Genomic DNA, 25,508 nt, shown 5'->3' on the forward strand with positions numbered 1-25,508 from the left:
CTTAAAACTCTCCAGTGGCTTCCCACTGCTCAGAGAAGGCAGTGTACTCTCAGTGGCGCCACCCGCCAGGCCCCACACTGGCGGCCTCTCCCTCTCTGCTGTTTGTTGTGTGGTTTGTTCTGTTCTGCCCGTGCTTTGAAACCTGTCACATTTGTTTGCAGGTAAGGGCATTCACATTTGTGTTCTCTCTGCTGGGAACCAGCCTCCCTGCATCTTTGTGGGCCTTCCTTCCTTCCTTTGGCTATCAGCTCAGATGTCACTTCTTCACAGGGCCCTTGTTTGGTCATTTAGTCCTCACTCTACCTCTCTGGGCTGTCACTCTGTTCTCAAAGTCCCTCATCACCATCCAACATCTTTTTAGTTTGAGTTCATCTATCCATCCCCTCATTCATCGCAGTGCCCCTTGCTCCAAGAATAGTCTGGCTGTGTGAGCATCTAGGACATTTTTGTGCCTGACTAGCTGACTGAACGAGTGAAATGGCAGCAACAGGGACATTTTACAGGGAGAGGCAAAAGGCATAGCAGGGATTGTGCGGAGATGCTCAGGGAGGACCCACTGAGACCAGGTACTCTGCTCCAGGAAGCCCCCCACCTGCTCTCTGAGGACAGCTATGGCAGGGCGTGGCCATGGGAGTCAACATCCTCTCCACAGGTAGCAGCTCTCATCCACTCTTGGTTATTGCCCATTTTCCATATGGAAGTAAAAATGTTTTTTTATATAAAAAACATATAAAATTATGGCTTTATAAGTGCTGGTAACTGATTCAATTGAAAACCAAACCCAAACCACCTAACAGACCAAACAAAATAGGATCAAGTAGTTCATGGACTACTAGCTTGACTTTCCTTTCCTGGCTAATTCTTTAAAAAAGAGAGAAGAGAAAGGAAGAGAGAGGTAAAAACATAAACGATGAGAGAGAATCATTGATTGGCTGCCTCCTGCATGCCCCCTACTGGGGATCAAGCCCACAATCCGGCATGTGCCCTGACTGGGAATTGAACTGTGACCGCCTGGTTCATAGGTCAACACTCAACCACTGAGCCACACCGGCCAGGCTGACTAATTCTTTTATTATCCATTCAGCAAATATTTGGTGAGCTCTTTCCCTGAGTTCAGAACTTCAGATAAGGAGATGAAAGATCCCTGTCCTCTGGGGGTTCATGGTCCATGGGAGGGTCAAAAAAGCAGTCCAGTACAATGCTGAATGGTGGGACTGAGACAGAGGAGGGTGCCTGGCCAGCCTACTTTTCCAGAGGACATAGGGCTGTCATGTCACTTGGGGCTTTCACCTGCAGGAGGTCCCATGTGATTCATTGTTGCTCTGTGCTAATCTGGGGTTCCTTGTGCCCACCCCTTCTGGCCACCTACCTGATTGATAAGTTTAACTTCTAATCGGAGTCACTCTGTGCCCTAGAACTCAATTAGAAATTGCAGAGGTGATATCCTGGCTTCTTAAGATGGTTTGCTTAGCAAATGATACCAGGTAGGACTTTATTACTCTGGGAGATGAAGTCCATTACTTAAAAATTTTAGCTCTACCATGTGTGGCTCTGGGTGACTTAATTACTCTATACCTAATTTTTCTTGCCTTTTAAGTGGGTTTAATAATAGTTTTCTAGCCCACCATGCTGTTGTATAAATTAAAGGAGCACTTAGGTAATTATTTATTAACTGTTAATAAATGGTCACTGCTGTTTTTATCGACTTGTCCCTGATTGTTTCACAAGACTGCTGATCCTTGTTCCTGTTATAGCCAAGATTATACTTTTTGCTCAGTACCTAGGTGTTGCTAAGAGGAAGGAAGGCTGCAGAGAACGTGTTATGTATTGGATCAAATGTGTGAGTTAACCAGCATTGATCATTTGTCACTGTCTTCTTCCTTGTGATCTTATTATTTCCTACTTGGGCTACATGGACCAGCAGGCTCCAGTTGCCTCAGAGGCCATTTGTCCTGAGATCCCATGCACCTGAAGCTTCTGTTCTCTGGGCATGGGCATTGTGTCTCCACTATAGATGGGGATCTCAGCACTGCAGCCTGTGGGTGGAGACTGGGAAGGAAGCAGCATGAGCAGACACAACCTTCAGAATAAGACCATTTTCATACAACTTTCCCTGGTAATAAAAGGAAATGGGGGCTTCAGAGAGAGCTTTCAGTATTGCAGCAGATGGTCTTATAATACAATGTTTTTGCAAAGCTGTCTGCGAGACATCAGTGACTCTTAGAAAATGTGCATTGAGTAATGAGGAACAAAAAAAATGGCACATTGCCAGGCCAGTGTGGCTCAGTGGTTGAGCTTTGACCTATGAACCAGGAGGTTATTCCTTGTTCCATTCCTTGTCATCATTGATGTTTCTATCTCTCTCTCCCTCTCCTTTCCTCTCTGAAATCAATAAAAAAATATTTTTAAAAAAGTGACACATTGATTTGCTTTCTCTTTCCTACCACAATAGCTGGTTTTGGAAAGTTAGGAAGGTAATCCTAGAGAAGTGGCCCCTCCTGATTTCTCCATGGACTCTAAAGAGCTAGGACTTGGTCCTGGGTCAACAGTGCCCCACAGCTCTGCCCCAGACCCACTCTTCCAGACAGGACCCATTTGATAGCCAGTGAAGGACAGCAAACTCCTGTGGCAACCCTAAGAGGAAACCTTGGTTCAGAGAAACCCAGCAGCCAGCGTCTTGTGGTAAATAATTGTTAGAGCCAGATCTGGACCAAGCTCTTAGACATCACAGTATATTATCTTCTTAAAGATGAGCATTTCTTTCCCCCCAAAATCAGCTTTCCAAAAACATCAATTTATTGTTTGAGCAAATATTTCCTGTGTGACCCTGGGGATAAGGCAGCACACACAACTGTACCCCTGACCTCCAGGAACTTATAGCCTAGATGGGGACAGGCTGGCAAACAGACCAGCAAATACACAATTTGTCATCTTGGAACGCATCTCTGTATACACACAAGTTTATACTCAATGCAGGTTGGCATCTGGCAATACTCAGCAGTTTATGTTAGCAAATCCATGTGCTAAATACCGTATTAGCTGTGTGAATATATGTAGCTGTGTATAGATGACACAGATAAACACAAGGTGCACTATTTCATTTGTCCTCACAATCTAGGTGGGTATAGTTTCCCACTTTCAGACCAGCAGCCTGTGTTTCTCTGCCTCCTGCCTTGCATTTAATGAGGCAGTCTTCTGTGGGGCCCTCTTTCCCACCCCGCTAACCTGTTCTGGTCCTCGCTGTCTTCTGTAATCTGAGTGATTGCATAGGCCTTCTAACTGGTCTTTCAACCTCAAGTCTTTTTTTTCTTCTTAATATTTTGATAACTTTATTTCAGAATAATTGGTTTCCTTTGTAATCCTATGAATTTTTAATGTATTTATTGATGTATAATGCATATATCATAAAATCACCTATTTAAAATATACAATTTAATGGTTTTTAGTATATTTACTGCATTGTGCAACTATCACCACAATCTAAGTTTAGAACATTTTCATCACCCCAGAAAGAAATCCGATACCCCTTAGAAGTCAGTCCACATTCTCCACTACACTATCTCCAGCCCTTGGAAACCACTAACTTGCTTTTTAATCTCTCTGGATGTGCCTATTCTGGATATTTTATATAAGTGGAATCATGTAATATATGGCTTTTGTGTCTGGCTTATTTCATTTAGTATAATGTTTTCAAGGTTTATCCATGTTGTAGCATCCATCAGTACTTCAGTCATTTTATGCCTGCATATATTCCATTGTGTGGATATATATCACTTTAAAAAAATCCAGATAGATATTTAGAGACTGGGTATAGGGGGGGAGGGGGGGATGACTGCCTGCCAATGGGCAGAGAGTTTCTTTTTGGGGTGATGAAAATGTTCTGGAATTAGATAGTGGTGATGGTTGTACAATTTTGTGATATATTAAAAACCATTGAGGCTTTTAGTATATCACTAAGGTTTAAAACGGGTATGTTTTATGGTATGTGAATTATATATCAATAGATAAATCCAATAACACTTTTTAAAAAAGATATCGATAGCAGTTACTGTGGATAGACATATTAAGGGGGACATATATGTGTAATGAGGGAAAGTAACATTGATATGTGCCTACGTGAGAGGGATGTTGACAGGGCATCTTAGAGCATCTCAGTATCAATTCAAGGGCAGAGATGATCTCAGATCATCTCAAAGTTATATTTGTCTTTGAGATTTACCTTTTTACATTAAAAATCTGCTATCCGTTATGGGTTGTGGATAGGTATATTTTCTTTTCTGTTTCAGAGTTTAATAATAATACTTTTATTATCATGATAATCATTATTGGCTGCCATTTTTTTTAAACTACAGTGTACCAGATACTTTGTTTAATGCTTTATGTGCATAATTTTATTTAACTTCATTACAACCGTATGAAATATAGGTATTGTTAATCTCCCCATGGTATAGATTAGGAAGCTGAGACTTAGAGAAGTTCTAACTAGACCAATGTCATTAGGGAAGTGGCAGATCTAGTATTTAAATATAGCTTTTTTCTCACTCTAAAATCTGCTGTCTTATACAATGCTCTATCATCTTTTAAAATTAGAACACATTATTACTAATTTAATGGAAGGGGTGTGTAAAACATAATTTAGACCCCGGAATGGCCTTCTGGGAACTGGCATCAAGGTCTGGGACCCGGAGGTAGGTCTCAGTCCCTGATGGAGGTCTGAGCCTGGGATTGACATCTGGCACTGGAGGATGATCTTGGGCCCCAGGTGGCGGTCTGGGTCAGGGGCTTGACCTCTGAATCATGGAATGGTGCACTGGACTACTGTGGATGTCTGGGACCTGATAAAGAACTGGATACTGGGTACGAGGTCTGTGTCCCGGGATGGACTTCTGGGCCCTGACATGAAGGTCTGCGGCCCGGATGTAGGTCTCAGCACTGGATGGAGGTCTGGGCCCTGTGGGGAGGACCTGTCAGTCTGCGGGCCAATGCTCTATCCACTGTGTCAAACCAGCTAGGGCTATTCCTATACTTTTAATTAGTATTTTCTGTTTACATCCTCTTCTTCTTCTCCCCTCATATTCTTCTGCCCTCTCCTCCCTCTCCCTTCTCTTCCTTCTTCACCTTCCTCTTCCTCTGCCTCCCCTGCCATGAAATAGGAAGTCAAGACTGACAGACTCTTCTTTCATACTTGTTATCTTGTTCTTCCATTGCAACATTCTGGCTGCAATCTCTGTACTATATTTCAGTTTACTAATTTCTTCCTTACTGCCCTCAACTTAGGGCTTGTCTTATTCATTTTATTTTTCATTTTGAAGAAATTGAAATTTATAACATTTACCTGTAATCGGATTTTCCTGGTCCAGGTCCATAATTTCTTCTTTGTATTTATTTTTTATCTTTTTACACCAGAAATTATTTCTTCCATATATTTTTTAACACATTAAAAAAACATTTAAAATATATTATCAATTGGAAATTTGAATACTGGCTGAATATTTGATGATGTTAACATTAATTTTTTTTTTACCTTTTCATTGAATTTGTTGGGGTGACATTGGTTAATCAAATTACATAGATTTCAGGTGTACAATTCTATAATACATCATCTGTGCACGGTGTTTTGTGTTCATCACCCAAGTCAAGTCTCTTTCCATCACCATTTATCTCCCACGCCCCTTTCTACCATCGTTAATATTTTTAAATTTGCATTGGTGCTATGGTTCTGTTTAGGAAAGTAAAAATCCTTATCATTTAGACAAATATGTTGAAGTATGTACAGATCTGCTGTAAGAAATTTGAGGGTTGAGGGATTGTGGTGAGTATAGGTGAAACAAGACTTTGTTTAGTTTATAATTTTGAAAGCTTAGTCTGGGGTTTTATTATATTATTCTGTCTTGTTTTTAAAATTTTCCATAATAAAAAGTCTTTTCAAATTCTGTTTGTAATGTCCCATAAAATAAATGTAATCTGGAGTGAATTCATATTCAAGCTGCTGATTTTATTAGTATTCTTTCTAAGCATTATATTTCTGCACATATTTGGGGTTGGTTTGCAGGCTTGTTTTGAGTAGAAAGTTTGATATTGGTCTTGTTTTGCTTTGTTTTGTTTTCTCTCTCATTTTTCCCTCTCTGTGTAGTATTTTTGTGGTTGCCTATATTGCACCCAAGTGCAGGGCCAGGTGTGATGTGGCCTTTGGAGGCCTGCCTCCACTGTGGTTCTGGTGGTGCTGCGGCTCTGGGACCTATCATGGTGCTTGGTTCATTTATTAGGGCTGTAGCCTGGGCCTGTGGGCTAAACCTAGGTCCAAGCAAACGGAAAACCATGCCTTACATTGGGGTCTTGAGGAATTTGTTACAGCAGCTTCTTAATCTGGGGAGCCCTTGGCTCTGTGTGGCACACCAGGCCCCAGTGCCTCCCTCTGTGGAGCAGCACTTGCTCTGGCATCTCTGCTGCCTTCAGCCTCACCTACTGCTTTGCATTTCTGTTTAGTTGGGGATTTTAATCTTGTTCTTTGAGGCTGGCTATGTCTCTCTGGTCTTGTGCTCTTATTTTTTATCTGCCCTGACTATGTGTTTGGAGCAAAGTAGACACATCAGAATATGAACTCATTGTGCTCTCTTAACTGGAGGAAATCCTTGACTAAATCACTAAAGATTCAGTTCAATTCCCTATTCAAAGACTGTGATCTGCTGAGTATATCTTCATAAAGGTGATATTTTCCCTTTGTGTTGGAGATAGCATACTTTATTCAGTATTTTTCCTCCCAGAAGAGTGTTTTGGAAATCTCCTTAGAGAAAATAGCAACCCGCTACCCCATAAGTTATTCTGCCTGTGGTCTCCTCAGCACACATCCCTCTCTGAAATTACCTGATTTATCTGCTCCCACATTTGTCTGTCCTACTGGGATCTAAGCTTCCTGGGAACAGAAACTTTCTCTCTTTTCTGTTTTGTATCCGCAGCCCCTTTACGATAGTGTCTGTCACATGGTGGACACTCAATAATGTTCTGATGATTACTGAATCAGTCACTGAAACCTGTCTGTGCCTCCCTCATTTCATGGTCATGCTGAGAGATGCCTGCTGCATGTCGTCTGTGAGCGCTGGAAAGCAGGTGTTGGACTTCTACAGCTATGTAGAGTGACTAGTGTTGTCTGATGCCTGCCTTCATTCATCAAAATCGAATCATCGAGGGCCTACTCTGGGCCAGGCACTGACATCCAAGTGTTTATATCTCATTCATTTTCTACAGCCCTTTACCATGTCACCTCCTGTCCATTATCAGTCACTGGATTTCATTATAAATCTCAGATGAACAGAGTGGGTTGGTAGTACTGATTAGGGGATGGAGTAAAGGCAGTGAGCTAGTCGCCTGGCTGGCTTACTGCTGGAGGCCAAGGCTTTGGGGGATGTGCTGGAGTCGGCCAAGGCCCTTCCTCTCACAGAGCTTCTGTTCCAGTGGGCAAGACAGACCCATAGCTCTTGAAGCAGTTCATCACTTACTTGGTAACAGCTTAGATATGTGGCAAATTGATGTAATTACAGGAGGCCCCTGGCTCAATATACCTTCTCCTGTGTGAATAGTCTCTATGTGGCCTGAGGAAGCGGCAGTAGTTGGGGAGCTCTGCCTGGAGCCTTAGCTCTGCGTCCCATTCTTGACATCAGTGTTCATAATGGCAACATAGGCCGAGCATTTCTGGAGCCACTGCCCATCCCAATGTGTCAGTTAGGTGGTGGGTGGACATGTGGAAGTGCCCCCGTGTCTGCTGCCCCACTGACCCCTAATGAATGGCCACGGAAGAGCCTCAAAACAGTTTTGCTTTCAGATGTCATCTTCCTGCTTGGCTGGGACTGTTGGCCAGAAAATGGCAAATCCAGGGCCCAGGAGATATTTCTTGCTGGCTACTTTACTGCATCAGATTCTCTGATTGCACCAGGGATAGTTAACTGGTGAGTGCTGGCTGCTGAGGATCCAGCACAGATTAGCCATTCTCGCATTCCTGGAACCTGCCTCAGCATCATGCTTTGAAAAATCTTGCGAGAAATCTCCAGTATTCAGTCTCACTGTTTGTATTTAGTGTTTTGGTTTTTTTAAAGTGTTGGCATTCCACAGGCATTCCAGAAACCTTCTTGGCATTTTTAGATATTTTACAGCTGCCTCAGGAGCCAAGTTATTACTCTTCTGTATTCTGCAGGTAAGAAGAAAATACACAAGAGAAGGCTAGCAACTTGCTTAAGCTCACAGGCCCCTCGGTGATCTAGCTGGCATTAGAACTTGACTCTCAGGTGGTCAGCCTGTCGCCCAGCCCTGCTGGCTTGGATTTTCCTGGGAGCAGTGTGGTCCTCCAAACCCAAGCCTTTCCTCAGACACTGTCGTGGGGTCAGCTCCCCACATTACCAGCCTTCCCCCACACTCACATCCACTCCCGCTGCGGCTTCAGAAAGTCTCATGCCAAGGAGAGTAGCAATGCCAAGGAAATGAGCTTTCAGACACACCAGTTCTTGTCCTGCCTGGTGTTTCCGAGCAGTGCAGACCCATGCACTCATAGTGTGGTTTAAAAGAAGAAACCCAGAACTCAGTGTCACACTGACTTAGGTTCATGGTCCACCTTAGTCATCAACCAGCTCTTGGGGGTCATGAGAATGAAGTCACACAGGAACCTAGAATGGTGTCTGAGCACACTTGACCCTTAGCAGAGGGTGGAGGCAAGCAGATGGCATTATTCCTCCTACAAGCACCAAGCCTGTCTTCTGGAGTTCTCAGACCCTGCTTTGCCATGATGTTGGTGTACCATTGTGGTGGCCCGCAGTGGCCATGCCCCTTTCTAGGGTTTTCCTTTAACCTCTATACAGTCCCATGTGGTTCTGTTCCAGGTTTATATGTTACTAGAGGCCCGGTGCATGAAATACGTGCACGAAATTCGTGCATGGGTGTGGTCCCTAGGCTTGGCTGGCGATCGAAGCGCGAGTGTCTGGTGTGGAAGGGCAGGTCCCAGCTGACCTCTGGGCCCTGAGCAGCACCTGGGCCCCTGGGGCCCCGGGCCCCCATGTGCCCTCCTCTGCCTGAGTCACAGCACCCAAGTCTCCACGCAGAGATGCAGTGAGCACGGCTGGATGCGTGGGCCAGGGTGCAGTGTGGGCCTCTGGGCCGTCCAGCGGCGCCCCCCGGGTGGGCAGCGTGCTCTCTTCTGGCTGGCCTCGCAGACCAGCTCCTATGTGAACCTATGGGGAGCCCAACTGGCCCCTGTGGTCCTGTGGCTGTGGCCCAGCTCACCCAGAAAAGGCCGTGCGGGTGCAGGGCAGGATCCTTGCAGGCGCCTGGCATCTGAGCATGGGGGGGAGGGGGCTGCTTACCCCGGTGCGTGAACCCTAGCATCCTGGGGGAGGGTAGCAGGGAAAGTGAGAGCGAGTTTGGACACCCTGCATTCTTACCACACCTCCGTCCCCATCACCCCCGCCCCCAGGTAGCTAGCGAGAGGTTGCAGCCCCCCACCTGTGTGCTGTGGGAGGTTGGTTGCTGCCACCCACCCCCCAGTTCCCTGTCCCAGCCCGGGGCCTAGCCCCAAATGGGAGATCAGGGCCTGCCGGCTGCTGGTTAGTGTCTGTGGGGCCATCGGTCAGGGCCAGGCCCCCTGTCCGGCTCCCTCAGCATGTGGGAGCCGGGCAGCGTTCCTGCCCAATGGTTGCTGTCTGCGGGACGATCGGCGGGGCGATCGGGCCCCCGCTCGCACCCGCCTTGGCCTGGTGCTGCCCGCTCACCTGCTCCACCATCCCGTAGTGGTCCCAGTCTCATCGGGGCCCATCAGCGCCCATAGCACCTCCACTGACGCCAGCTGCCAGCGCTGCATTGCTGATGCCCGCCATGTTCTGTGCTGCCCCCTGGTGGTCAGTGCACATCATAGTGAGTGGTTGAACTCGGGCCGAACTCCCGGTCAAGGGGACAATTTACATATTAGGCTTTTATTATATAGGATACCTGAGTAAGCGGGACCTTGGTGGAGTTAGAAAATTGTTCGAGGTCACTCAGCTAGTGAAGGGCAATGTGGGTTCAGCCCAGGTTAGCTGGTTCCAGGTTGCTTGTCATGGTTAACCAAGCCCCTCCTCCTAACTGTGACCATGAGGGCGGGTCCTCGGCTGTGTGCACCAGCAGTTCTGTTTGTTCCCACCAGGTGGGCGAGGGAGCCACTGCAACCTCCGGCTCTACGGAGTTTGCCTCACCAAAAGAAGGACATTTTGGCATCCCTGCCTCTTACAACTTAGAGAGTGAGTCACTAGCCTGGTGTGGTGCCAGGTGTACGGACTCATGGCCAGGTATACGGACATCTGCATCTGCCATTAGGACCTGGCCCCAGCTCTTCCCTCGTAGCGATGAGCATTGGGCCACTTAGCCCCTCGGTTTTTTCATTTATAATCGGGGAGCATAATAATCCTACCTACCTTTTAGAGAAGTTGTAAGGCTCAAATGAAAGAATATGTGGGAAGCACTTGGTCCAGTACTTGGCACATGCACTAGTAGCATTCAGTAATTGTTAGTGCTTGTCATCTGCGAAATGGTTCTTAAAATGACCTGTTAAGTGTTGTGGTGAAAATTAAACACAAGGTAGGCAAGCGATGTAGCATAGCACGGGTTCCAGCATCGCTCTTCTTCTCATTTTTAATGCCACTGTGAGCAGAAATCATCGTGGGTTTCTCCTTGCAGCCCTAGCCCAGCTGCTTCTGGTTGACATGGACTTTGTTCTCTTCCAACTAGGACAGCGAGCTGGAGAACCGAGAGTCGGAGCTGAGACGCCACAACGCCTTCTATAAGGAGCAGCTGGCGCGCATTGAGAGGAAGGTAAGACTGGGGCTCGGCTGCCTTTTTGGGGGACCAGGTCCTAATGGCACTGTCAGGGAGAGAGGAAGCCACACTTCCTCAGTGCCCATTCACCCCAATAGCCAGTCACCCCATGGACATGCCCTCCTACATGCCACAGTGAGCACCACACCCCAAAACTTTCAACAAGTGGCAGTCACAGAGATCTTTTTGTTGAATGCCTTGCTCGTTGCAGTTCAATTTTAGTAAAAAATCGTTGCACCACAGGGCAGTGCTGAGACCCAGTATACGTTTCTCACTTTAGTTAAGCTGCACTGGATAAAAATAATAATAACGTGAAGTCTTGCTATACAAATATATTAAAGTTGTATTATTGATTTTCTCCTGGGATTTGGGGAGATCAAAGTGCACCATGGCTATACTACTTTTCTAAGGATAAGCCTTTGAAATGAATGAGATTCAAAGACATTTCATTCCTTTTTTAAAAGCCTACAACAATTCCTGAAAATTCATTTGGTAACTTGCTTACTTTAAAGGAGGAGGGGGTTGGGGGAGGAGGGACTCACTTGTTGATCACGGCAGATTATTTTTCAAAGAAATGGCTTAAAATGTGGGAGGAATGGTTGGGAGGGTAAAAAAATAGTTCTCTCTCCTGCCTGAGACAGCATGCCAAGCAACCCGAGCCATCAGCTTATTGCAGGCAAATCTTTGAGAATCGTTTGTCACGGTTTGGAGCTTTGAAATTGACAGTTTGCTTGAGGGGCTTGATTTTCATAAGGGCTTTCTCCTGTGGCATGCCACACTGGAGCCTGGCAGAAACGTGGGTTTCTGGATTTCCAGGCAGCAGGGACATGGGGGCGTTTCCTCCCTGCTCCATGGACACCCCTACCTGTCCACCCTCTTTGGGGTGTCTCAGGGACCATCAGAATTGTGATGTGAACACAAATGCTGATGGTGACAGCCTGTGGTCCCAAGGGCTGGCAGGGCACCTCGAGCTGCCTACAGAGGTGGGTAGGCCTTAACAAGCACATGTTTCCTGGAACAGCCTCCTGCCCAGGTTTGACGATAGCTATAATGACAAGGATTGTGATTTGAGATCCTGGAAAAGGGTAAAAACATTCCACCAGCCATAGCTCTAATTATCACAGTTGCCCATATGTTCATAAGCACAGATTTTTTTTTGTTAAGTGTGCAATTTTATGGTCTCCTGCTGTGCTCCTCCTGCATTTTCCTCTCTGGGTTTGGCATGTGTGTGTTTGGGGTGGAAGGCAAGTAGCCTCACAGCTTTTTTCCTCCCCTAAAATCTGTTTTCCCCTCGTCATGCTCCTGTCTCCTCTCTATGATAGTCCTCTGCTTTCCTGAGGGAAAGGACATTCTCCGGGATGAGCCCTTCTTTCTCATCTGCTCTCCCCACACATCATAAAGTGAAGTCCAAACTCTGTATGCATTCACATGCAGGCTTTTATTTTGTTAATGAGGTTTTCCCACAGGATTGTGAACAGTATTGAATGCATCCAGAAGGAGGTGCAAAAACATGATCTCCTTTCGACTCTTAAACAGCAGCATTTTAAAAACATATATATATTTTTTATTGATTTCAGAGAGGAAGGGGGAGTGAGAGAGAGATAGAAATATCAATGATGAGAGAAAATCATTGATCAGCTGCCTCCTGCACGCCCCACACTGGGGATCGAACCCGCAACCTGGGCATGTGCCCAGGGAATCGATCAGTGACCTCCTGGTTCATAGGTAGATGCTCAACCACTGAGCCACGCGAGCTAGGCTAAAGAGCAGCATTTTGCTGTGATAATACAAAGGAGGAAAGAGCCTCAAACATCCCAGAAACTGGAGATTGGTGAGGGAGCTGGGGAACGGAGTGGGTTGGAGAGTGGGGATCAAGGAGGCATGGTCAAAAGCTTAATTGTATCCGTTTTGAAAAAGTTTTCCATTTTTCTCTGTGGATAATTTTATTCCGGTAACGGCTTGGGAGGATGGGAACAGCATCCGACAATCTCTTTTATGAACTGTTGCTTTTATATTATTCTGCTTTCAGTTGTTGAATACTCTCAGACCTTGACATTTCTGTACACACAGCTTCAGGGCCTTCCAACCATTAAGCTCCTTTCCTTTTCTTTTTTTTCCAATTCCTTTTAAGTTTAGAAATTGGTGGTGGAAACCTGTTCAGGGGGAAACTTGGAACAGTTGTTGAATCATCCTTTACCATCGCAAATTGTTGGGCATTTGGTCACAGGTGAGAGAAGGTGGGGGTGGGGGAGACGGAGGCCTGGGCTCTTGGAGGCACATTGGTGGTCCACATACCTCTTGGCTGGACCCCTGTGGTAGGATGCCTGCCTGGAGTGCTGGTCTGTTGTGCTTGTCATGTAGGAACAGCCTGCACAGAACCCAGACTCATTTTTCAAGGAGGAGACTTCTTAACCCCTTTGTACTGCAGTATTTATCCCCTAGATGATTATTCTTAAGTGCGCAAATCACATTTTGTAGGGCTCCTATGCTTTATAATCTTTCCGAGTAATTTTTCCTCACGCCCACACTGTAAGATCTAAGTGAGGAGTGTTTTCCATTTCACCACAGAGAGCAGCAAGCTGCCTTGTGAGGGTCTTAGGGCACCTGTAAGCACATCCCAGACACGGAGCTCACACACACGCTGTGAAGCAGAGGGCAGCGTGGGTGAACGCTGGACCTGGGCCCATGTGCAGCTCTGTATCATCGCACTTTGCAGCCGCTTCGCCTTCTCACATCTCAGTTTCTTCATCTGTAAAATGGAAATACTAATGCTTTCTTTCAGGGAGTCGGTGGGGGCATTAGCAAGGTAAAATCTGCAAAAATGTTGGCATATGCCACGGCTCCACCTATACCACATCTGGATTCAGCTATCATGGGGCTAAGGGTGACTTATACCGAGTGGCTCTGAACTCGGCCCTGATAGCTGTTGAGCTGACCACTCTTCTGCCCTCCACCATGGAGCCAAGTAGGGTGGGGATGTGAGCGGGCTTTGGAGTCCAGCAGACCTCAGCCTTAGTTCTGCCTCAATAATTTAACAGCCTTATGACTCTGAGCAAGTTGTTTAAATTCTGAGCTTCTGTTCTCTTATCTTTGAAATGGGAATTTTAAGACTAGCCTGCCAGTTGTTTTGGGGATGAGTAGTCATTTCTGTAAAAGTGCCTGAGATAAAAGTTTTCATTTCTCTTTCATGTTATTTCCAGCCTCTTTCCCCTTATTTAATAAATGCATAGCCATTCATTTATTCCACATTTATTTAATTCTGCTAAATGCCCAGAGATTAAGACAATTGTGGTTCCTGCCTCACGAAATTCAAAATCCAGTTTGGAAGGGGGAGTGGAGGTTTTGAAGATTAGGACCCCAGATGGGAAGGTGCCTGAGAGCCAGCTGCATGTGACCAGTGGACCTTCCAGCTGCATAAAAATAGTCTCATTTTTTTCTAAACTCAGCACCTGAGTTTAGAAAAAAAGTGGAGAGGGCATTTTGGGGGTCTAGCTTCAAAGACTGAGGCAGGGAGAAAGGAAGAAACGCAGAAATATGTCTTCTTTCTGGATTTCAGGCTCTTTCCCCCGGAATGTTGATCTCGCTTCCTTCCCGTTGGTGCACACCATCCCAGCCCTTCTCCTGTTTTTGTCTTTGCTTCTACTCTGGCCTTCTTGTGACTGTCATGTGATCCTGCCAATCGTGCAGCCTTCTCAGTGACAGCACTGAACGGCTCCCTGCCTGGTGTCTCTGGGGTGCCAGTTAGGGCCTGTCAGGAAAACAGGAGCTGCTCTAGGTTCAGGGAAGAGGAGTTTAATACAGAAAGTTCACTTCACAAGAGAAGTCAGAAACGTGAAAAGGGCCCAGCCTCACAGATATTGCGGAAATGTATTCACAGCCACAGGGCTGTGTGCACTCAGTAGAATGGCTGACAGGGGACGATGGACACCTCCAAGTGCCGGTCAGGCTGTAGTTTAACCCAAGCTCTCAGGCACTGCTGATGTGCTGTCAATTGGCAACGTCACTTTGGAAAACTGTTATCCAGTGTCTGCTGAAGCTAAATGTGCACATTGGACGGGCCCATTTGTATGACGTACAAACACAGCAAAACTAATCTGTGGTGTCAGCCAGTGGGATAATAGTACCTCTTGAGGATCATAGTGACTAAGGGAACATGCGGGGGGGCAAGGTTCCTTTTCTTGACCTGGGTGCTAATTACACAGTTGTGTTCAGTGGTGAGAGTTCATGAAACTCTGCTTAGAGGATTTTACACTTTTCTGTCAGTATGTCCTACTTAATAAAAAGTTGAATGCAGCTGAGGAAGGCAGGCCTGCCCTCAGGCATTAATAAATTTTTATTTTTATTTTTGTTGTTGTTGTTAGTCCTCACCTGAGGATCTTTTTCCATTGATTTTTAGAGAGAGTGTAAGGGAGGAGGAGAGACAGAGAGAGAGAAACATCGATGTGAGAGAGACACATTGATTGGTTGCCTCCCACACGGCTCCAATCAGGGCCGAGGATTGAGCCTCAGGCACTCATAGAATTACCCGCCATTCCTTCTTATCCGCACTCTGGGCCCTGTGACCCTGTCATGTGTTCTTGCACTCACCACACTGTCTTGTGGTTCCTGGCGTCTGCGGTTTTTTCTACTTCCAGGCTGTGAAGGTCTAGGAGCTCAAAGTTCTCATTGATCTGATTCATCAGAGTGATTCATCACCAAGGACTGGGGAGGCATAGAATAGGTGCTCAGTAAATGCAAGAATAATGAGAGGAAAGTGTGTGTGCACAAGTAGGAAATAGTGACACAGGGGGCCCCGAGAAGAGAGGGGAGCTCTTGCCAAAAAGGCTTTTAGGCAGAAGATGTGTGTAGAGAATGAGCAGGACATGGAGAAGGTGCGGCTTCTGGATGGAAACCCCAGCCAGTGTGCTCCATGTACCAGTTGGCAGTGGGCGGTAAGCTGTAAAAATAGGTTGGGGTCAGATTGTGAGGGACCTTGGATGACTGGCTGACAAGCGTGGTCTTCCTTTAGGGTAATGGTGGGAATTCTTGAAGAGCTGTAAGTGGGAGAGAGATTGGAGCTTGGATAGCCAAAAGAATAATTAAGAGAAAGAGAAAAATTCGAGCAAGCCGCTACACTTGGGTAATTCTAAACATGCACATATAAAGTGGAGGTGACCAGCAGGTGATTGAGAAGTGTCAGGCAGAGTTCTGTGTCCTGCAAGATGAGTCACTACAGTTTCTATGAGCATGTGCTGTGCCAGGCTCTTTTATATAAGTTGTCACTAATCTTTGCAGCAACCGATGGAAGCCAGTTCCAAAGATGGTTGGAGGGCATGCAATGAGAAGGGCCAGTTTTTCCTGGAGAAGCATTCTCAGAGGAGTCAGCCTTTGAGGTAGATTATATTACACATTTTACAAACTAAGAAATTAGGGACCAGGTGAAACGAGCTGCCAGAGGCCGTTCATCCGCTGGGTGAAGGCAGGGCTCCAGCGTGTCCGCTCTTTCCCCGCCTCATGCCACTTCCCGAAGCAGCTCGGGGGGGGGAAGAGCTTCAGGAGAACTAGTGCCATGGCTGCAGGGCAGAGCGGACTAGGATTGAGAAGAGGCCTCTTAATTGCTTTGAAAGACATGAGTTACGTTAAAGGAGCCTTTTCAGGATTGCAGTGGAGACTGAAGCGGGGTTACATGTAGGATTATTTGGGTCTGCAAACAGAATGAGAACATTGTAGTTTAAGAGGGAATCACTTGAACCCATTTGTGAGAGGAGGAGAATTCATAACGTATCTCTGAGGGGGATCCGGTGGAAGCCAGTTCCAAAGGTGGTTGGAGGGCATGCAATGAGAAGGGCCAGTTTCTCCTGGGAGAAGCATTCTCAGAGGAGTCAGCCTTTGGCCCGGGAGGTGGAGTGGGTTTCCAGCTGTCTGGTGAGTGAGTGGTGTGTGTTGCTGGAAGAACTACTGACTGCCAGCTGCCCTAATGGCCAGCAGACATTTATCCTGAGTGAGGGGAGGCCCAAAGTCGGTACCAGAGACTCAGAGAAGTGCTCGCCATTTAGGTGCAAGACAGACAAGACAAGTATTTCCAAGTGTGACATGCCTGCATAGAAAAGCTGCCAGAGCAGGGAATTCAGAGGAGAAAGAGATAACAGTGACCTGAAAACAGTACAGCAAGAAATCAGCCCTAGTGGGAAAGAAGTCTTACCTCCCCCGATCATCCTAGGGCAGTGATGGCGAACCTATGACACGCATGTCAGAGGTGACACTCGAACTCATTTTTTTGGTTGATTTTTCTTTGTTAAGTGGCATTTAAATATATAAAATAAATATCAAAAATATAAGTCTTTGTTTTACTATGGTTGCAAATATCAAAAAATTTCTATATGTGACACGGCACCAGAGTTAAGTTAGGGTTTTTCAAAATGCTGACACGCTGAGCTCAAAAGGTTCGCCATCACTGGCCTAGGTAGCAGTTCTTTACCAGCTGAGCTGGTAAAAAGGTCTGAGCCCAAAGAACTCTTGAAGATTATCGAGTCCGAAGTTCTTCACCAGGTGAGGTGAAGAATGATACCTGCACACCAGTTACCCCGCTAATACCATTTTGTAGGTTCTCAACAGTGTACGGTAGTGATAAATGAAAGGGATTTAGAATGGCCTTTCTTAGCAAGGGTGGACTTGTTATGCCTGTGCCAGTGGGACCCAGGGCCTTTGATAAGGGTGATCAGTGAGACAGGAGGGAACAAAGAAATTGAGAACCATTGCTCCCATTCAGTTATTTTCACAGATTAAAATAAAAAGGCCCCAATAGCAGCTAAGAGGTTTGAGACTCACTTGGTAAACTGAGTTTTTAGATCTAGAGCAGCGGTTCTCAACCTGTGGGTCGCAAACAATGAAAATACATCCTGCATATCAGATATTTACATTACGATTTACAACAGTAGCAAAATTACAGTTATAAAGTAGCAATGAAAATAATTTTATGGTTGGGGGTCACCACAACATGAGGAACTGTATTAAAGGGTCGCGGCATTAGGAAGGTTGAGAACCACTGATTCTAGAGGGACCTGGGTTTGACTCATCTTCACCACCTATTGGCTTCATAGACATGATCAAATCACTTAAGCCCTGGAGCCTTGGCTGTCTTCATTTTTACCAGGGGACAGTAATAACTACATTGTCAAGGTAATAAAGGGCATAACATAGAACCTAGTCTATTGTAATATATTATAGTATAAATGGTAGCTGCCATTACTATTACCAGCCAACTATGCAATATGATGCCATTGCTCTCATTGTCCCCAGAGGTCATCTAGCTAGCTAATAATATAACCAGAACTCTAATTCCTTGCTGTTATGTGCATTAGTCTTATAGTTACTGTTTTTACATTAGGGTGAGAGTAGTTGTTAATTATAGGTGCTAGAGTTAGATGCTTTTATATCTTGGCTTCCACCACTCCACCACCTCTAAAACCATCATCTCACTCCTACCCCCACCTCCAACTCCTCCACTGCCACCTCCACTATCACTTCCACTTCCACCATCACCAGTACCTCTACCTCCATCACCACTGCCACCTTCACCTCCACTGGCACCATCATCTCCACTATCATCTCCATCACGTCTACATCTACCTCTATCCCCACCATCTCTACCACCCTGACCTCCACCTCCATGTCCACCATCATCATCACTGTCACCACCTTCACTTCCATTCTCATTTCACCTTCCCTGCCTCTACTTTCTATATTGCTTCTGGTATGTTTGCTAAAGATCTGTTTCTTTACCTCAGTCTCATCTCATACTTTGCAAAAATCCTTTTGTTTATCTCACACTAACCATTGAGGTGAGGAGGGAGCAGAGACTCCAGTCTCTGTTGCACATTGGGAGAGGCGGCGGTTTCCCTGGGCCTTGTGGCCAGGCTTTTCCGGGACAGATGTCTGGGATAAGAATCCAGCTGAACTGGTGGCACACCTCCTTTTTGCTACACACAGTACCTAAGTTATGTCACTTAGGGTTTATGGCAGTGGGGGTGGGAAGTAGGAGAGGAGTGTTTATATTACAAATGAAAATGAGGACACTCAGAGAGGTTAAGGGATGGTGTAAGGTTTCAGCGCCATTAAACTTCAGATCTAAGACTTCGTTCTTTCTGAATCCACATGTGTAAAATTGGAATAATCATGGTTCCTATCTTGTAGGGCAGTTTTAGTTTTGAGAATTAAATGTGTAAAATATTGCTAACAAATTGTTCCTCTGTCTCCAGAGCTGGCTTTCTTGGTGCTCAGTAGCTAACAATTGCTGAGTGCTCTCCACTTGCAAAGCCCTGGCCAAGCACCTTACTGGGAGTCCCTCCTTCAACCTTCACAAGAACCCAGTGATCTGGGTGCTAAAATGACAACTGCCCTTCTTTGAATTCTTGCTGTGAAAGTGCCAGGTGTGTTCTAGCCTCATGACATGTACTAATCTATTGCATCCTCAAAACACTCTTGTAAGGTAAGAACTATTATCATCCCCGCTTTACAGCTAAAGAAACAAGCTTTGAAATAGGCAGCAGTTTTCACATGAATAATTTGGGGTTATAGGGAGCAGTCAGAGTTTGCTGCCCATAGCCCTTGGCTAGCTAATTCAGGGGATCAGTGTTTCATCAGCTACTCAGAGTACTGTTTGAAACTGTATTAAAATGATCCACAATATAATCTACTTTAAGTAGATAGGTCAATAGTAAAATGAATCTCTCTGTTCCTATTCCCCAGATTCAAAAATTTTGCCACATTTTCTCATATCTATTCCCATTTCCTTCTTTGTTCTTTGCTCATGTACTTTACACCAAGTCCCAATCAATGACCATGACTTTTCCCCTACATACTTCAATATGTGTCTCTAAAAAGTATGGACATTTTCTTACATAGCTACAGTATTGTTTCTTGCCTCAAAGAATAACATTATTTCTCCAATTTCCTAAAAAATCTGTCTCCAGGGTTTTTTTTTGTCTTTTTGTCTGTTTCTGGTATCAATCAAGATCCACCAGAGCCACCATGTTGCCATTGGTTCTGAGGCTAGTAAGTCTCTCATCACCTCAAACTCTGTGCCATTTTTTTAGACCAACAACTTATTGCAGAACTCTTTAGGTTCCTATTACCTTTTTTCTCCATCATTGTATTGAACCCAGTCCAGAAAAGTAAAGTAAATGCTGTGGGAAAACCGACTGTTTCCTGTGTTAGGAGGGGACATTTTCATGCAAGGCCAGAGCCAAATCACAGTGGTGAGGTGGCTGTGCGCAGCTGCTGATTTATGTCATTCCCTCTGTTATTGGTGCTAGGGTCCTTTTTAAGCAAAGGCGCAATCACTATCTCCTCTTGAAGTGGTCTCAGCACCGCTTCTGGCAGCAGCTACATTAACATGCAGCAGCTCCTGCCCCGGGGTCATTGTCTGTTGGTTTTCCTCCAGCACATTAAGTCTCCTAAATAAGTACTTAGAGGTTGAAGAACCAGAAGTGTCTGTCAGTCATGTGTGTAGTTTGCCACCTATCCCTGCTGAAAAAGACCCAGTCAAACAAATACTTTCAATTAAATAGGGACTCCATGCTCTTTCCCTTTCCTTTCCTTTCCTTCTCACCTCTTTCCTTCCCAGCCTCAATCAGCTCAGTTTGACCCAGTGAATTCCCTTGAACCTTTCCTTCACTCACTTGGCCACTGTGGTGGTGAGATGTTGAGAAGGGAATTCAAACTTACCCTTTGACCTCTCTCTACTGGTGCTGTGCCACCCTATTGCACTCGTGGCCAATTCAATAATTTTGCCACATTTTCTCATATCTGTTTCTCATATCTATTCATATCATTGAGCTTAAGGCTCCTGATCTTCCTTTGTCCTCCCCCCACAATGGCGGCGCCTTGCTAATCTCTCTCTTGAGTGGTTCACCATCCCCTCCCCGCTATTTATTATTCTTTGGCCAGACCCTTCTTCACCTATGACCTGGCAGCCACTTGTTGCAGAAGGACTCTTTCTGAAGCCCACTAGCCACTCCCCGCTGTATTCAGGAGAAAGCTGGGATTCCTCAGCCTGGCCTGTGTTTTCTACCCTTCCCCAGTTCTACCTGGCATGCTGCCCAGCCTTATGGCCTCTCCCCGGATGCTAGAATCACCCTGGAGGTCTTCTCTAATTCCTGCTTCCCTCTCTGCACCCCGCTGCCACCTACCCTACTGGCTGTTTTGTTCCCAGAGTGAGCTCAGTGCCTGGTAGTTGCCTGACATGGTGGCTCAGCAGTCAGGGCAGCTGACAGCACTGGCAGCACAGAGCTGCCAGTAGCAGAGTGGGGCTGTGGTACCTGTAAGTAGATGGAGGTGATTCTCTGCATGTTGCTTGGTGCTACCCAAGGGCGCCAGGACTTCTCTGCCCTGAAAATGCTGCTTTGGCAATGGCATTGTGGGAATTACCCCTCAGTCTGCTTGGAGCCTAACCAGTCGTGGTGCAGCATTGCCTTTTAAAAAATTGCTTATACTTGTTTCTTAAGTATCACCTGTTCATAGTAGAAAAAACAAAAATTGCAGATAAGCCCAAGGAATAAAATGAGCTTTGCCAAAGTAGCCCTCCATCTAGAGAGGTATAACCATTGTTAACATCGTGGGGGATACTGCCAGACCTGTTTCTGTTGTGATGATATTGGTCATGGTATATATAATATTTGCAAAATGGATTATAACCATCCATGTCCTTTGGTAACCTTTTAAAAACTCATTCCATTATTTCTTTCTACATCAAATCTATTTCTATACTTAATTAGTTGTATACTATTCCTTCTTATGACAGTATCTATAACTTACTCTACCAGTTCCCTCTCTTTGCACTAAGTTGCTTTAGGCTTTTCCTAAAAAGGGGGATGGAGGTTCCTTTGACCACCTTTATTACTGCCTGAACTCAGTTATTAGGAAAAATACTTAGAATTGTGATTACTACACCAGAAATTGTGTCCAGACTTCAGGCTTGTCACACCTTGCTAGATTGCCGAGCAGTAAGTTTGTAACAGTTCTCACTCCTGCCAGCAGTGCATGATGGTGCCGGGCTCCCTTCCTTTCATCTACATGGCCTATTTTCCTTTTCATTTTTAAAATTAATTATGAGTGTAATGCGTGTTTGCAAGAAGTTGAAGCACTATGAAAGCACATGAAGTGCGGCCCGGATTCTCCAGAAGGAACACTGATAGGCGTGCTTCCAGCCATCCCCTGAGGATATCAGCCTTATTTGTGTGAAGAACAGAAGTGGTTTCTTTTTTACAGATGGAGGTCATAGTTCATATTTCTTAACTTGCTTCCTGTATCTAACAGTATGTCTTGGACAACTTTGCATTTCAGTTCTGCTGTTTTCCTTTTCATGATTGCAAGTTGGGGATGACCATCATTTAACCATTTTCCTGCTAATGGACATTTAGGGTTATTTTCAGTCTTTCACAATTAATTTTAATAAATACATCCACATTTCTCTTTAGAAATAGGTACCAATAAAAAGGGTTAGTGAGTTCCCTCACACATCTGTGCCATTACAGCATTATATCAGTCTTAAAATGTTTGCATTTCTTTAACTATTAAAATGGCTGAGCACCTTTTCATAAGTTTTTTGGCATCTTGTATTTACTCTTTTGAGAATTGCCTCTTTATATTATTTACCCATTTTCCTATTAGGCAGTTGGTTGTTTTATGAAATTTATTTATTGGACTTCTTTATGTAATACTAGAGGCCCAGTGCACGAAATTCGTGCACTTGGGGAGCCCGCAGGGAGTGGGCCTAAGCCATCAGTTGGACATCCTTAGTGCTGCTGCGGAGGCGGGAGAGGCTCCCACCATCATCAGCCATGAGCCCGGCTTCTTGGGGCCCTGCCCCCCCGCCAGTCGCCTGACCGGCTTCTGGCTGAGAGGCACTCCCACTGTGGGAGCACACTGACCACCAGGGGGCAGCTCCTGCATTGAGCATCTGCCCCTTTGTGGTCAGTGTGCGTCATAGCGACCGGTCATTCCACAGTTCGGTCAACTTGCATATTAGCCTTTTATTGTATAGGATGGGTATTAACTGCTAATTATACTTATGTCAAATGGCTTTTCCTGTTTTGCCTGTTTTAACTTGATAAGTATAGTTTTGGCATTTTGATATTTAAAATCTATATTTTATGATAAGCTTAAAAGCTCCCCCATTTTCATTTATTTTAAGTTTGTCGATTTGATGGGCAAAAAAATGGTCTTTTGAATTTGTACTTTTTTATTACTAATTGAGTGGTTGTGCTCATTGTTTTCTGAAACCTGTTTACCCGCTCTAATCACTGTCAGAAGCTTTTATCTGAAGGGACTCTGACCTGGTGCAGGTGTTGTCCTGTTGTCTCCCCACCTGGTGATTGTTAGCCACTGACTAATTTCCCCACAGGTTGGACAAGCATGGGATTGGGATCCATACCTGGGTCTGCCTCCTTACCTGAGTTATGGCTAATTGTGTGACCTTAGGCAAATTAGTTAACTTTCTTCAGGGAATAATAACAATGATCTCATTGGGCTAATAAGGGTTGAATGATACAACATGTCAATATGCCTGTCATATGTGTACAGAGATGTATGGTCGTGTTCCTTTCTCCTGAGGTAGTTCACTGCTGTAATGGACAATTGCAGTTGCTTTCTTTTATAAATATATTTTTTATTGATTTCAGAGAAGAAGGGAAGGATAGAAACATCAATGATGAGAGAGAATCATTGATCGGCTGCATGCCCCCTACTGGGGATTGAGCCGGCAGCCCAGGCATATGCCCTGACTGGGAATTGAACCATGACCTCCTGTTTCATAGGTCGATGCTCAACCACTGAGCCACACCAGGTGGGCTGCAGTTGTTTTCTATATGGAGATCAGCTCAGGTGTTCTGCATGCACTAGTAACTATGACTTGCTGGTTCGACTTTTACTGTGCACAGTAGTAGCTGTTACAGAACCCTACAGGACCAGCCCGTGTGGTGCTCCAGAGAGGTGACAATTAACTCCTCCTTCCCTTGCCACCCTTCCCCCTCCCACTACCCTTCCTTCCCAAGTAAACCTTATCTCCAGTTGTCTCAGGCATTCCTCACAGGAGGTAATCTGAGCATTCTAATTTTGATAGATTTTAGCTTGTCCCTGTCTCCACAGGCCCTGGAACTGAAGCCAGCAGGCTGGTTTGATGGATGGGACAGGACAGGGCTGTGCTGTCGCCCTCGCTAGTCCTGTGGGGACGTTTCCCTAGCAGGGCTGCTAAGCTGCCTTTGGCCATGATTAGGTCCCTTGGTTGCCTGTGTGCACACTGCTTGGAAGCCATATTCCCTTCATTCTGCAGGCATGTGGACCCAAGCACATAGGACTTTAATCAGGTCCCTGTTCATTGGAATGGACTGGGCTGCTCAGCCTTTCAAGATGTTTGGATTCTGATTCTGTTATCCATCCAATGTATTTGGTCTCCCTCTGAGCTTCACGTCGACTGCACATTTGATCTCGTGCTGCCTCTCCTCTTCTAGTCATCAGTAATGATCTGAGAAGGAAGGAAGATGCCACGCTCTAAGGGCAAGCCCTGTAGTCTTCACTCTCTTGGGCCTTCCAAGAACGGGAGCACTACTCCAGCTCCCTTCTGCTATTGGTCCACCCAGACAGTCACTATGCAATGTCCCCATCACTCTCAGCAGTGTCTCCCTTGCTCTAACAAGTATCCCCACCACTCTAGGGGGTGCCTCCCCCCATTAATTAATGGCAAAAGTGGGAGGTGGGTCTACCTGACTGTTTCTGTCTATCTAGGCTGGCTTCTAGGTGGCTGGCACTTCTGTTTCTAAGTACTTAGACTGTAGAATTTTGTCAGGGATCTGAGTTTGGGTTACCAACAATAGTTTGCAAAAATACCTTTTCTCTTTTGCTAAATTGGACATTGTCTTGTCTTGGGCATCTTCCCATTTTCTTTGTGTCCTTGAGATTGGCAGCACCTAGCAAGTCTTTCTGTAAGTTAATTCAGAGCTGAGATGTGATTCATCTGGATCAGGAGATTTGAATTCATTTAGTGTGACTGGATGTTCTCTCACAATCTCTCCCCCAACTTGCGTTTCAATTCCCTCGTATCAGTGTTTGATTCACCCTTTTCAGTCTGAAGATTGTTCTCCTTGATAGAAAATGGGAGTTTAGTAGTTCTTTCTCTCCATCATCTGTTAACTGAACACCTTTCACCCCAATATGGGCCTAATCCTTTCTTATTCCTGTCGTTCCTAAGCCAATTTTAAAAGCCTATTTTTTTTGTCCTTCATGTTTTCCAAACAGCTCAGCTTGCCTGACCCTCCCCCCCCCCCTTTTTTTGACAGGCCTAGGCCACTCCTTAGTGTCCCTGGCTGGTTCTGCACCCTCTTGCTTTCTGTTAGACGTGCTTCTGTGAAAGCTCCCTCCACTGCCCCCAGAAGCCCTCTAGGTCAGGGACTCAGGTGTTTCACTCCCGGAAGCACAGGGCAGGAATCACCTCTGCATCTTTGAATCATAGCTCTCCTGCTCGGAAGTTCCGACCTGCACCCGGAGGAGTGAGCAGGGGGCCCATCCTGATTTTCAGGTGCATTGGGGCTGAGAACAGCTCACCATCCTTTTCCCCTTATTAAGATCTTTCGTGATTATGTTATTCAGAAATGTGTTTTTAAAAGGCTCTTACTGTTCTTAAGCTGTCCTCTCATCACAGAACA

At 45.5% G+C, this 25,508-nt stretch overlaps 1 protein-coding gene across 1 annotated transcript in view; it reads left to right on the forward strand.

Annotated features, from left to right (window-relative positions):
- CHCHD6 (coiled-coil-helix-coiled-coil-helix domain containing 6) overlaps positions 1–25,508 on the forward strand; it is a 209,562-nt gene that overhangs the window by 88,302 nt on the left and 95,752 nt on the right. Inside the window, exon 5 of the mRNA XM_070420740.1 lies at positions 10,744–10,827. Coding sequence (XP_070276841.1) covers positions 10,744–10,827 — 84 coding nt within the window. The remainder of the gene's footprint in view (positions 1–10,743; positions 10,828–25,508) is intronic.

This window comes from Myotis yumanensis, unplaced genomic scaffold (genome assembly GCF_028538775.1).
Source record: "Myotis yumanensis isolate MYYU_CA2020_CCGP unplaced genomic scaffold, mMyoYum1.0.hap1 SCAF_7, whole genome shotgun sequence".
Lineage (NCBI taxonomy): Eukaryota > Metazoa > Chordata > Mammalia > Chiroptera > Vespertilionidae > Myotis > Myotis yumanensis.